The 14,891-nt window shown below is 32.4% G+C and overlaps 1 protein-coding gene across 23 annotated transcripts in view; it reads right to left on the bottom strand.

Annotated features, from left to right (window-relative positions):
• Positions 1 to 14,891, bottom strand: part of RALYL (RALY RNA binding protein like) — an 838,442-nt gene that overhangs the window by 219,640 nt on the left and 603,911 nt on the right. For 2 of the 23 annotated variants that reach the window (XM_056824169.1, XM_056824170.1), the window contains exon 1: positions 13,612 to 13,742. The exons of 18 other annotated variants lie outside the window; for them this stretch is intronic. In XM_056824169.1, the coding sequence (XP_056680147.1) occupies positions 13,612 to 13,648 (37 nt within the window). In that variant the 5' untranslated portion in view covers positions 13,649 to 13,742. Of the gene's footprint in view, positions 1 to 13,611; positions 13,765 to 14,891 lie in introns of those variants that run through there. 3 more of the 23 variants (XM_056824173.1, XM_056824171.1, XM_056824174.1) reach the window with 3 other exon arrangements.

Raw genomic sequence — 14,891 nt, 5'->3', positions numbered from 1 at the left:
GGAAGTTATGCTTTACAACAGATTCTGACAAAATAAAACTGTATTGTTCATGGTACTACTCATATTATGGAAAGAGCTTTCAAGAGTTTCACTGGGGACATTAAACAAGATTTGTATAGAGTATCTACAGACTATTGATTTGAAGGTAATACTCTTAACTTCTAAGACTGGTTTTCATGAAATTGAGGTAATACCAATTCTTGTTGACAAATTATATGGTATTTCCATTTTCCTTTTGGGACTGTGTAGCACCACTTTCACATAGAACAGCCTCCCGTTATATAAACTTAAGGGAGGACTTGGATGAGAGCTACACAAAATAGGTAGACTTGGAAGGTTTGCAATCTAGATCAGTGGAAAGAATATCCATGAAATAATATATCCATTAGAATAATGTAATATCCCCTGTGCCTGGAACACATTTTGCATATAATATGAGTTGGATAGACCTGGCCTGAACTCTAATATAAAAAATTTAAACCTTTGTCTCTAATGGTCTATCCTTTAGGAAACTGAATGAATACAATACTAATCATGGAAAGAGATTTTTCTCTTTTGGTTTAAATATGAATTAGTAAGAAAATGAAAAGTCAGAATAGAAAAAAAGACTTCGCATGTACTAACTTCAAGCTTTAATTATTCTGAGCTAAAAATAAACAAAGAAGAATTTTAAAAGAAGTCCAAGATAGGTATTTTTTTTTAAATCAAAAGTTGTACTATTTGATTTGTCTTTAACTGGAGTTCATGCCAAAACCATCGATATTTTTCTTCAAGAAAATAAAATCGACATATATTTAACTGTTGTTTTGTTTAATGAACTTCAAAGAGTCCAATATGCCTAACTGATAAATCATAAATATTAATGGAAGAATGATTTCATGGCATTAGCCTAAAACCTTTTCAATTCAATGGTTCAATTCAATAAACACTATTAAGCATCTATTATGTTTAAGATATTATACTGGGTGATGGAAATGAAAGACAAGAATGAAATAATCTTTGTCTTCAAATTCTATTTGTAAGAAAAGTTCATCACCTTTATGTTGTTATTAGACTTTTAACTACTTAACTTATTAAGGATACTACTATGAAGAGGAATTTAGAATTAAACAGAATGGAATATATCCAGTTTTAATTAGGAAAAAATAGTGTTTTGAAATCTATACATATTCAAATAATATTATATTATATAATTTTCTGTTAATTTTGGAGTGTTTATTAATAAATTAATAAATTAATAAAATAAACACAGCCTCCAAAACAAAACCCAACTAATTAAATATAACAACATAAAAAAATCAAATATTGGGTTTGACTCCTCCTCTTGCTCCCTACTGACTCTGTGGTTTTAAGAAGGTTACTTTATGAACTTCATTTCCTTTGACTATGAGATGGAGATAATAACTCTTGAGTAGGCTTGTGAGGGAAATGCTTTATACATTATATAAAGTACTATATAAATGTAAACTATAGACTATTAAATAACTTTTGTGATGAAAGCAATATAAGTAAATGCCATAATTAACCATTCCATCCAAGAGAAACTTAAGCTTAGTCATCTATGAAATTGTTTTTTCCCCTCCAAACTGACTTCCAAAATTCACTGTTTATGTCCATGGCACATGGTAACCTAAGTTCAAAGCTTGTGTCTTTATCATACTTCCTTCACCCTCATGTCTCCCAAACCAATCATTTTCTTTTCTAAAAACCATTACTTTGAATCTTAGAATTAATATACATACTCAGTTCATTCCAAGCTCTTTGATCACACTGTTTGACACTTGTACCATTTTTTTTTCTGTTTACTGTATTACTATCCATCTTTCAGAGCACAGACTATGAAACTTAGCATGATGTCCTGGATAGATTTGGAGTCAAGGAGATTTGTATTTGACTCCCAGTTAGACACTTATTGGTTGTGTGACCTTTGGCAAGTTACTTAACATCTATTTCCCAATTTGTAAAATGAGAAGTTTGGTCTAAATGACCTTTAAAGTCCCTTCAAACTCTTTATATGTAATACTATGATGATAAATGCCAATTTTAATGAGATTTTCTGTCACTTTCTATTGGTAATAAACCTCCTTTCCCATGAATCACATTGTATGCTTCTTTAATGACCTTATCATTCAGTATTATGTAATGTAGTTAATTGTGTTTGTGTTGTATTTCCCTCCTAGATTATAAGCTTCATGAGATCGGAGTCTGAGTTTAATCTAAAATATTTATCATGCCTATGAATTAGCACACTATATTTTGCACACAGTCGGTTCTTAATTGAAATAAGTTAGTGTTTACTGAATAAATGGATGAATGGATAGATAAAAGTTAGAGTTGAAAGAATAGATAATGATATTAGGGCTGGTTAGGGACTCAGTCAAAGATGTCACCAGGCTAAAAAATAAAGTTGTCTATAAAATCCTTTGAGGAAAGATAATTGATGAACTGTATAATTTCTTAAAGTAGAGAGAAGCAGTGGAAGATAGATCCAGTTTAAAGAGGAGAGGAGAGGAGAGGAGAGGACAGGACAGGAGAGGAGAGGAGAGGAGAGGAGAGGAGAGGAGAGGAGAGGAGAGGAGAGGAGAGGAGAGGAGAGGAGAGGAGAGGAGAGGAGAGGAGAGGAGAGGAGAGGAGAGGAGAGGAGAGGAGAGGAGAGGAGAGGAGAGGAGAGGAGAGGAGAGGAGAGGAGAGGAGAGGAGAGGAGAGGAGAGGAGAGGAGAGGAGAGGAGAGGAGAGGAGAGGAGAGGAGAGGAGAGGAGAGGAGAGGAGAGGAGAGGAGAGGAGAGGAGAGGAGAGGAGAGGAGAGGAGAGGAGAGGAGAGGAGAGGAGAGGAGAGGAGAGGAGAGGAGAGGAGAGGAGAGGAGAGGAGAGGAGAGGAGAGGAGAGGAGATCTTTGAAACAAACACCATATGTCAGGCATGTTCCAGAGACTTGATTAAACATTTGGTTCACAAAGCCTGTTATGTACTAAGTAGTAGTAATGAGTTCTTTGGGGATCATATGTTTCAGAAAGCCTAGTGTATGTAGAGTAGCTAGGCACTGGATGAAATTTAGACAGTCCCACAGGAAGAGATAAGACCCAGTTCCTGACCTCAGAGAACATAAAGTTCCGTACAAAGACATGGAAAATACACTCATCTCTATAAACTAGATAATATGGCTAGGACATGAGAACTGAAAAAAAAATAGCATGTGAAGTCCAGGAAGGAAAAGTGCATACAGCTACAATAGCTGTCTCTAAAATAACACAGGGAGGAAAAACATTTCATGAGCAGCCAGCTCCAAAACCAAAGATAACATTTTTATTTTCTTCCTGCTAAGGCAGCAAAAGTCAAATGAAGTCACTGCAGAGTATTTTTATTCCTTAGAAATGGAGACTTCTAATTTTCTTCTGTGATTTTGTGTGAGATTGTAACATCATCTCTTAAGACTCTCTTCAGAAACATTAATCTTTTTGATTAATTTAAAAGAAACCCCTGCTTTGTGTGGTCTCTAAATCCTTCTGCAAGTATCCTAATAGGTTGTATTTAGTAAAATAAGTTATCTAAAATGTGTTCACCTGAAAATTCTATAAAAATGAGAACCAAGCTGGGTCAAAAGAATATTCAATAGAGGTAAAATAAAGGAAACTAACTAGACCTATCTTCAAGAACACAGGTGATTCCAAAGTTAGTTTTCTTCTGGCTTGTAGAGTCTATTAAGAAGATAGATACCTGTAATTTGAAGAACAATGCATGTTTATTTTAAAAATTACATTTGTCTATTACTCCAAGGCAGTTTCCAACTCACTAGGGGTCATAAGAATCATATAATATGAAATGCACTTATAGAGTTTTTCTATGATTAGTAGCCCAAGGCACTCTATAAAATAAAGAATAGTTTGCAGAGCTCAGTAAAAGGGTTGAGCAAAAGTAGTTTTGCTTTAAAATACAAATAAAGAAATGGAACTAAAATATTGTCATTGGAAAAGGAATATTATAACCTTGAATCAATATATCATGCATTCACTTGAGCCATTCATTGGTGAAAATGTTAATAAATTAATGACAAGAATTATACGCAGATAGTATTTTTCAATAAATAGAAGCAATAAAATCAATATCTGTAACAAACAAACTAAATCCAAAACTTTATGATGACAATTTTGCTTATAATTCCCTATTTTAATCATCACTACACTTCTCAAGATCAAGTGACACTTCTATAACTCAGAATTAATTTAAAATGTCCCTTGAGGACACCATTTCCCAATCTCTGATGTTATTTTGTCCTTGTTCAGTCATTTTATGATCTTGTCCATCTCTTTGCAATCCCATTCAGGTTTTCTTTGTAAAGGTATTAGAGTCATTTACCATTAACTTTTCCAGCTCATTTTACATATGAGGCCACTGAGGCAACCACGATGAAATGACTTGTCCAGGTACACACAGCTAGTAAGTGTTTGAGGCCAGATTTGAACTCAGGAAGATGAGTTCTTGATTCCTGGTTCCCAGTTCTCTATACCATCTAGTTGCCTTATTTCTGATACAAAGAACTTAAAAAAACCCCTAACCTACTGAACTTTTATTATTCGAGTTCTTTTCTCAATATCCACAGATGAATAAATAGATTAATCATTTTTCTCCTATATTGTTTCTCCTGTTCCCTATTTCCCTCCTTTATCTCATTCCAGCATTCTAACTCTGAGTTGCTACTAGCGTCACAACTCTAGGATTAAGGTAAGCAGAGCATCCAAGAGATTTTAAATGTTTTAAATTTTGATGTAAAACATTTTGATTTAATTTGTGAAACACTGCTCTAGAGTAGCATAGTTCATAAAGACAATGGATTTAGAACTGAAAAAAGATCTTAGAGATTATCCATTCCATACTTTTCATTTTACAGTTGAAGAAATGGAGGTCTAGAGCAGTTAAGAGATTTGATCTAGGCCACAAAGGGAATAAGTAGAGGAATAAAGATTAGACCTAGGTCTTTAGACTCTAAACCCAGTGCTCTTTCCATTATACCATATTATAGCATACTGTTTCTCTTTAAGCAAGTTTTGAAGTCTTATGTCCCTCCCTCTTTTCATTCCTTCCTTCTCTCCCCCTTTTCCTTTTTTCTTTCCTTCTTAACAAACGCTATTAATGCAACCCAACAAATAATAAAGGTATTTATAGTCAATTTTGTTTGTTATAACCATTATCTTTTCTGAGACTTGTCCTCATCCATGTCTATTATTATCTCATTTTCATTCATTTTAGAGGCTAAAGGTATATGTTCCTCCAGGGCAGGTATGTCAGAAGACAGTCATTTTTTTGATTATTTCAGACTTTAAATCCCTTTAGCCTAAACCAATCAATTGGCAAACAGCTATTAAGTGTCTATTATGTTCCAAGAGCTGTTCCAGGTACTGGAGGTAAATAAGTAAACAAAAAATAAACTTTGCCTGTTGTAAGGAACATGCAATCTATCATGGAAACATGAATTCAAAATATTAACAAAATACATGCCAAATAAATATAAAGTTATTTTCTGGATTGGAGAGACTATGATTTGGTGAGGAAGGAGGGTGGCTCAGGAAAGATCTCATGGAAGATGCGCTATCTAAACTGAGTTCAATTATGTAGATAATTGAGATAATATATTAAAATACATTGGCTTAATTCATGTTGTTGATTAAATCATCTCATTTATTTTTTTCTGTACAGTATCAAAATACCAGATACATTTCTATGCAAAAATAATTGCTGAATAAATACTCATTAAATTAGTGGTACTCAAAATATTCTAAAAATAACTGTTATATAACTGCTAAACACCAATATTGTCTTTTATAGAATTTTCTTGTTTATTATTTTTTAAAAGAATTAATACGATATAAAAAGGAACAGTGTGTTATATTAGGGGTTTCTTATCTGTCATTTATAAACTTCATGATACTGGGCAAAACTTGCTTCACCTCTGTGAACTGTGATTACTCATCTGTAAAATAAAATTATTGGATAAGATGCTTTTTGGGGTGCCTTTCAGTTCTAAATCCTGTGAACCTGAAGGATTAAGACAAGATATTTAAATTCTTCAACAAACATTTTAAACTAGTATCTGATAATAAAGGAGACTAAAATTCTGACATTATCAATCAAAAACAATAATGCTTATGGAACAAATGTAAAAATATGTGTAGGTGTAATCATTTGGTTAAAAGGTATGAGGGATTTAAAAAAATTGATATGGAACATTATCATAATTTCTATAATGACTAATTTTTCTCATTAAAGGACTTGTTTTACTCATGAACAATTTCTTTTCTTTTTTGGTTAATTGGAGAATCTGAGTCTAGCAAGGAACTCCTAATGATTTCAACAGGAACATCATGCTTAGAATATAACTTAAAATATTTGAAGACAAGATCCTTAATAAAAGTCCCTAATTTTGCATATTCATTAAATATATATTTAAGATCAAACTTGTAATCCAAATCTCCCTTATTAATTTTCCTAACATCCTGTTAAGAGAATAGCTGCTTTACTATATTTACTAGTATTTCTTAATGGCTCAGAGATTTGAGGTAATTTTTTTTAAATTTCCATACTGCAATATACAGAATTGTCATTTGGAGTGGCTTGTTTCTTCATTCTATTAGGTTAAAAAAGTTTTAATTTCATTTGAATTTTTAATCTATTTCATAGGAAAATAGGTAAGATTTTTAACATTTTCCATATCTCTAGAGACTTGAAAATAATATATTTAAAGTATAAGAAAAATTTAAGTAGTCTTAGTTTAGTAGGATTTTAATAGTATAAACTTAATATTTTTAGCTGATAGTAATACAGTATTTTATTTTTTACAAATTTATATTATCTAATTTTATCTTCACAACAATCTCATGAGATCGTAGTAGTGGTAGTCATGGTGGTGGTGGTGGTAGTAGTAATAGTAGTAGTAGTGGTAGTAGCAGCAGCAATAGTAGCAGTAGTTGTGGAGAACTGTGATTATATTGGTAGATAATACCCAATGAGAAAACTACTTGTACAAATCAAAAGAGCAAATGTTCTGAAATTTTATATACTTGGGGAATTGCCTGGGAATACTGAATGTTTAAATGACTTGACCAGGGTCTTATGACTAGTATTGTTAGATATGGGACTTTAACAAAGGTCTTTCTGCCTGAGATTACCCCTTTTTATCCATTATACCATGATATCTATTGAGATAGTATTATTATCTTTATCTGTCAACACATACATATCAGGATAATTGGTGTTCAGAAAGAATTTAAATGATTTGATCATGGTTTGACAATTGGATGGCAAAACATCAGATCCAACAACATACAATTCTCTTCTAGTCCAAAGCTCTTTTTGTTATACTATGATGTCCTGTATAATGTTTAGAGTTCTTTACATAAGTTATTTTTTGTGCCTAAAACAATGATGAGTTTTGCAATATAAATACTATTATCTCTACTTTTGATAAGAATACACTGAAATTTAGTTTAAATGTCTCCTACAAAGTCACAAAGATAAAATATAATGTAACCAAGACTCATGCCCAAATCTTCTGACTGTTCAAATGTTTTTTTTTCTGAATTTCCAACTAGAATGCTTTCAACTATGACATAAACTTTATTTAAGGGTATTGATTATTTGAACTTTTAAAATTGGAACTCTCTTTATAAAATGATATAATATATATCATTATATTGAATGGTTTTAGGAAATATGAGGAAAATAATTAAAATAATCTTTGTAATTTGTGACTTTTTGATATTTCTTATGCAAAGTATGCAATCTGATTTTAGCATATGTTCAGAGAACCCATCAAACTCTGCAATAGAAAGGGGTGAGGAGAAAGGGCAGAGACCTTCAAATTCTCAAAAGTCCAAAGAGGATATTCATTTCCATTAAGAGTTATGATTTTATTTTTGTGGTAAATGTCAATGACTTCTATTATCATCCTTTAGTAGATGCCCTTGGTATCAGTAGGTACTGGAAATTATTTATTTATTCTTCCTTTTTGAAACACCATATGTAAATAAGATGACAGCTAAACTTTTATGACTAGTGGATACTCTCAAGGCAGTAGTTTCAGATGTGCATATGATATAGCACTTAGACAGATTTGTCTCAAAAATCATGAAGAGGAGTTGAACCTAGCCAAGGAAAGGTCAAATAGGCTGTCTGGCTACAAAAATATACTGCTCAATGTGTATGTTGATTCAAGCTTGAATAGGGTCAGCTTTTCAGATAATCATAGGGAATATGTCTTCATTAGAGAGTTTTAAAATGGCATTGATTTATACCTGCCTTCATGAATTTTTCGCATTTTTTCAAGGGTCTAGTTAACTCATACAGGTCACCAGTTCTTCATAAATTCTGATACAGCAAGTGTTTAACTCTAAAGCATTCTGGAAAGAGATAAATGTCATTGCACATTGGATAAGCAATAGGACATCAAGAGTAGAATGAAATGTCATGGTTTTGATACTTGTCTTGCCAGAGTCAGAGAAGAGGGCAACCAAATGAGCAGATGAATGCTAATATCCAAACTGTTTCTGCAAATAGCAAAGTCAAGCAAGAGCTTAACAGAATTTTCCTCCAGAGAAATGACCTTTGACTATGTGGAGCATAGCTAAATACAAGAACATACAGGGCAGATCATCTGTCTTATGCCATATAGAGAAGTAAATTATCCCTACAGGAGGAATCAGTCACAGTCTAGAGCCTGCAAATGCCTGTGATTAAGGTATAAGCCAGACCAACGTGTATTTCCATTTAAGGTCAATCTGTATCAGGGGTGTTATCAGTCAGCCTTTGGACTTCATGGCTCTCAAACTGACATCTTAGTACCCTCCAAGCATGTTCAATCAGATCATCCTGCTTCCTTCAATGTAGATATCATTCCATAGAACAATTTAGTAAAGTAAATCTTACTTTCCAGGAAATGGATACCGATCAGGACCATGGACAGAGTGGGGGGTGGCTAACAAACTTGAGCTGTCACATCTGTTTCTATTAATAAAGGCTGATTCTCAAAAAGCTCATATAGGCCTCACCAAAATGATACTCAACTTCTGGTTTGAATGCCATCTATGTCTGTGGAAGTCTTAGTCAACAATGTGGAAATAATCTTTTTGGTAGCATAAAATTAAAAAAAAAGTTAAACCATAATTATATTTGATATATTTGATAGTATTAACAATGCATTTTAAAATTTTAAATTAAAATCTTTATAGGAATTTATAGTTAATAAATCATCATGATAAATCAGTTATTTGTCTGAAAAAAATTGACACTGGCAAGGTTATTGGAATTTTAGTCCATTTAAATTTCTCTTCTTGCTATGTTTATTATTTGCTTCAGATATTTAAAAAACAAAAGTAGATTTCATAGAAGAAAAGTCAGAGCTAAGTAAAAGCATATTCCAAATGAGGTTGATTCCTAAAATAATTACACAGTAGGAAGACACTACTATGTTCTCTTTTTCTTCTTGATTATACTTTGAGAAACTATAAAACTATCCTGTCATACCCTGAATTAATTATCACCAATGTTGAGATATTATTGTTTTTGTCAAATGATGCCTTTTATATTATAAGGAGGGGAAGGAAGAAAGGAGACAACTGGGATCTTTAATGTAGCAAATAAAAATAAATAAGAAATTTGTTAAAAACAAAACTGTAATACAAAATAAATAGAAGAAATGGTCTAATATATTCAGCAACAATTAGATAATTAAGTAGAAGCCAATCAGAAAATACTCCTACTCAAAAATGCCTAACTTATTTCAGAATTATTAAGTGGGAGGAATTCATAGCATAGAATACATTGTATTCAGCTCTTGAATGATCTGAATATCATATGCAATCATTTTAATTAGCATGGAACATGCTTATATTTAAAATAATTTTATTGATATGTTGCAAAAATAACATTTTAGATTTTGCTTGTAAGCCAAAAAATATATTCCATAGACAATTACAAATATAAATGTATGACTATAAAAACATATTAACATTTCAAAAATCCAGAATTAAAAATAAAACACTAGATGATTTCTTTACTGTATTTAAGTGGTATAATATGAATGATAAAGAAACTTCAAAATTTATATTTGTTAACATCAATATTCTACTATTTGATTTTCTTCTAAGAATATATTCATAATCTTTTCTCTCTTTTAAAAGAATCTTACAAATATCCAGATATTGTTGCTGTATTAGCAAGAAAGTTAAAATTATAGGCAGGTCACCTTATAAGTTTTTAAAATGTTGAATGTAAATTTGATTTTTAAAACTTTTTTTCGGAGACAGCTGGATGGCTTTAGTGAATTGAAAGCTAGGCCCCAAGATTGGAGGTCCTGGGTTCAAATTTGGACTCAGACACTCCTTAGCTGTGTGATCCTGGGCAAATCACTTAACCCCCATAGCCTATCCCTTACCACTCTTCTGCCTTAGAACCAATAAGATAAAAGGAAATATATATATATATATATATTTTTTTTTTCAATACAGTAGGCAACATACTTTTAAAAAATAAGTCTTGAAGTGATTTTGTAAGCTGCTCTTGATGCAACAAAATTACCCTGAGCCATCTATTTTGCACAGATATCTTTTTATTATTCCTTTACTCAATATCTATTATAGGTAAGGTAATGTTCTAGAGTCTGTGGGATGTACAAAAGATATGTCACCAGCCTGTCCTTATGGAGCTTCCAGTCTAGTAGCATGGAAAAGGTATATACAAAGTCTATTTCAGTGTGAACTGATTTTTATCTAAGCTCTTAAGGTTTACTATGTACTTTATCTACAAAAACACTGAAAGGTAGATTATGCCTCAGAATAAATCAGCTAAATTGCTAGAGCTGGAACTTGAACCCAGTTTGTATACCTCTATCTTCAGCTTCTTTTCAGTACCATGATGGCTGTAGCAATGGACAATTTGAAAATGCAACAAGAGGTGCAAAGTACTACCTTAGTTGACGGAATGGATAAAACATAGGTGTATTGAATTTTTTTAAGTGAGACACACTAATATTCATGACAGTAAAAAGGAATGCAAATATATGAGCTTCCACATGAAGATAAAAAAAAAACTATGCCCACGTAATTTCTCCCGAAATTAGAGATATTAAAATAATCATACATGATGAGATTTGCAGTTTAAGGTATGAGATAACAATAAAGCCCAGGGTATATTTTCTACAGAAATAGCTTCACTTGAACTAAGAGAAAACATTGTATTTCTTTATAATGACCAACAAGTAACCAACTCAGTCAGAGGTGAAGGTTAAATTTCAAAACCTCATTTGAAATAAAGATGACTTCTAAATCTGAATTTCCCAGTATCTTTTACAAACTTATTGACACCAACATAGACACATTTTCTATTCCTCTGATATTTCTCATGAGAAAGTGTATTTTTCTTCAAATTATTATTTTTTAACTAAAAATTATGTTGAGGTTTAATGAGTGAGAAAATTAGAAAACTAATTTATGTGTGGTTTCACCTTTAATAGAAAAAATCTGAATAACATTCATCCCAATCCTACAATGAGAATCTGTTAAGTATGCAATTATGGTCTTAAGTACTACCAAAATTGCTTAAAGGTAAGTATGTGCTTTCTACTTGCTCCAAAATGTGTACTAAGATGATCTGATTGAGAATAACATTACATTTGATTTCTCTACCTGGTTAATTGAGATATTATTCACATACCTGTTGGATAGAAATCATTAAAATTCAATGTACCTTGGCAAAAATATTTTCAGCATAATGTGAGAAAACAGATTAGTAATCATCTTGCCTTCCTTGCTAATCTTTCTAAAGCATTAATTTGATTTTCTGCTTGCTAACCAGTAACATGTTTTTTGGTGATGTGTTTAAGGTATGGAAATAGGAAACTCCACAAAATGTCACTCATTGATACAATTAAACACATTAAACAGAAACAATGCATTAGCTTTCTTATCAGACCCTTTCAATATATCCTTCTGTGTTTATGACTTTATAATTATACATCTTCTGATTTGTCTCATGCAATTCACAATTTTCTCCTGCTGTTTAATCGCAGACTTCACCAAGCGAGGGAGCCTGTTTTAGGGGGAAAATTATCTGGATGTAGTGCAATATTTCTCAGAATATTGTATTTGACTTGCACTTTAAGGCAATGAGTACCCGGATTTTTTGGGGAGGGGAGGGATTATCTTTGGCAGTATGAAGAGAAATGAGTAGGGTGTACATTGGAGTGCAATTATGGGCATAAATCAAATGCATTCATGTAGGAGGGAGTCACAGGAAAATTCATTACCATTTACTTTTGGACTTTGTGCCAATATTTTCATAAGAAAAGAGTAGCAGCTATTGTATGTGGCTTATAGATCAAAAGATGAGATAGAAAAGGAAGGCATTTCAATCTTTTAGGAGAAGGCTGCTTGACCTAGGTTTCTAAGCTTTCTGCAGTGCATAAAACTTCTTTGATAAGGGATATGCAAATATTTAGATCTTATCCTAAACTGGGTCAAAGATTGAACAATTATTATATTAAAAGAAATCATTTTCATATTTTGACATTTAGTAACATTGATTTTTTTTATTTTTCAAGGCATATTTACTATGTAATAATGACTTTTAAAAATCAAATGCATCCCTGAGGAATAATGAAAACTGCAGACTCTGGCAAAGAGCAAGGTAGAGTTGCCATAGACCTATCTTCAATTACATGCAGTCTAATGTTTGTCCACTCTAGACTGACTATGGTATTTCTTTTCCACCATGAGACTATGGAGAAGATAAAATGTTAAGTGTGACTACCTATATATATCTAGGAGTGAAACTGAAACTTTTCAAGACTTGCATATTGACAACTGACATGGGTCATGTTCTTATCTTTATTCCAATCTCCATAATCTTTTTCTCTCAATATTCTCAATAAAATGCTTTCCCATTTCAAAATTATCATCATGTATGCTACAAGGCTAGAATTAATGCTACCTTTTTTGAGTGGGGAAGAGAGGAAATAGATAGAAACTGTTTCATCCACACATATAGATGAAGTCCACTGTCTCCCAAAATGAACTATGAAATAAATGGACTCTTAATTAAGAGGTTTTAAATTTTACATATCGACAAAATTCAGATTGTGACCTAAATTAATTCATTCTCCCTTCTTTTTTACCTCTTTTCCTCCAACTCATATATCTATTTCAATTCTCCTGAAAGTTATATTTGATTGAAGTTTTAGGATCCCTATAAGTCAGGGTGGCTTCCCAACCTTTACAATAAACCTCCAGGAAAGAAAAATGTGTAACTCATGGCAAAGCAAAAGATACAACCACCCAATCATAATGCCCCAAATAAAGGATGCTGAGCTGGACTGAAATTGAATTTGATCTGTTTCTGTGTTGATTTTATAAACCCGTCTACTTTCTGGGGGTTTCCATAGAAACAAATGATTTCCCCCCTAATATCTTTCAAGCATGCAACATACTTAAATATAAGGGTTAGAAAACACTCCAATGTCTTGAATAGTATTAGGAAATGATTGAAAAAGTAATGAATAGTTTTTTTTTAAATTAAGTATGTTTTCTCCTTAACAATCACATGAAAAGTTGAGTCAGTATTTACTTACATCTCTGGTTTCTGCGTTTGCTCTTGTACATGGTCATTCTGAAGAAATTCGACTTTCTAAGAAGTAATTGTGTTGAACACGGAGACAAAGAGATGAGATTGTGCCTCTGCTTTGCAGTAAGACAGTTGCTCACTGACAGGAGGTAACCAGCAATCTCACAGTGAAAGCCAGGGTAATACCATTCTCATAAAATTACAGGGGAGATGCTACAGCCTGTAACTACTATTCTGAATGCAAATCTTAAGGAGAAAATTATGTTTTTTTTCTAATATTCCCCCAATCTATTGATTGAGGTTCTCAAATAAAATCTGTAAGCTAAAGCCTGTACATAGAGCAGTGTTGAATTAGGAATGTATTAACACACCTAGAAATGACAAGGAATTTGAAAATATATAAAATATATAAGACAACCCTTGTGTAATATTCTCTAAATGTGAAAAACTGCCTTTTGTGCTGATATTTCTTTGAGTCTATCTCCAAAATAGAGACCCTCATTTTATTCTAAAACTCAGTTAACCTGTTTTACCTTGGTCCCAAAGGGATACAAGAGCCTTTCTTTACAGAAGCATTCCAAGTAAAAATTTAGTGGAACAGGTGATAGAATACTGAATGTGGAATTTAAGACTCAGGTTTAAATCTTGTTTGTCATTTACTACCTGTGTTACCTTGCATAAATAATTTAACCTTTGAACCTCAGGCTCCTCATCTATGAAATGGTGGGATTCAACTTGTTAGATCTGAGGTTCCTTCTCATGCAGAAACTATGGTCCTAGGATACAAATCTTTTTCACTGTATATTTAGTCATTATAGTATTTATTAAATAAGTGGTGTGAAAATAGTTTTCAAAAGTCAGTGATTTAAAATATAGTTGCTCCAGAAGACTTTTTACGGTAACTGTTCTAAGTCCATAATTGTATGATAATGTTTCCTCCAAATTCTGGCAAGCTTTTAGCAAAGGGGCAGTAGTACAAGTATTACTATCCCCATAATGGAGGGCATGAGAACACCAATGGAGGGAATGTAGAGAGAGAAGTAGAGAGTATAGAAGAGCATGGTAGAATAGTTCAGAACACCTATGTTTAAGAGGTGAGAAAAGAATACAGCAAAGGAGACCAAGGATGAATTGTCAGAAAGGTAAGAGGTCAACTATATGTCTTCATCATAGCAAATCAAAGGGAAAGTATATCAAGGAGGGAGTGAGTTCATTGTGGTCAAATACTAGACAGGGATTAAGGATGAGAGTCTATATGGCCAAGAGCCCTTAGTTTGAATCCTGCCT

Source organism: Monodelphis domestica, chromosome 3 (assembly GCF_027887165.1).
Source record: "Monodelphis domestica isolate mMonDom1 chromosome 3, mMonDom1.pri, whole genome shotgun sequence".
NCBI lineage: Eukaryota > Metazoa > Chordata > Mammalia > Didelphimorphia > Didelphidae > Monodelphis > Monodelphis domestica.
This window is presented reverse-complemented; position numbering and strand designations above follow the sequence as displayed.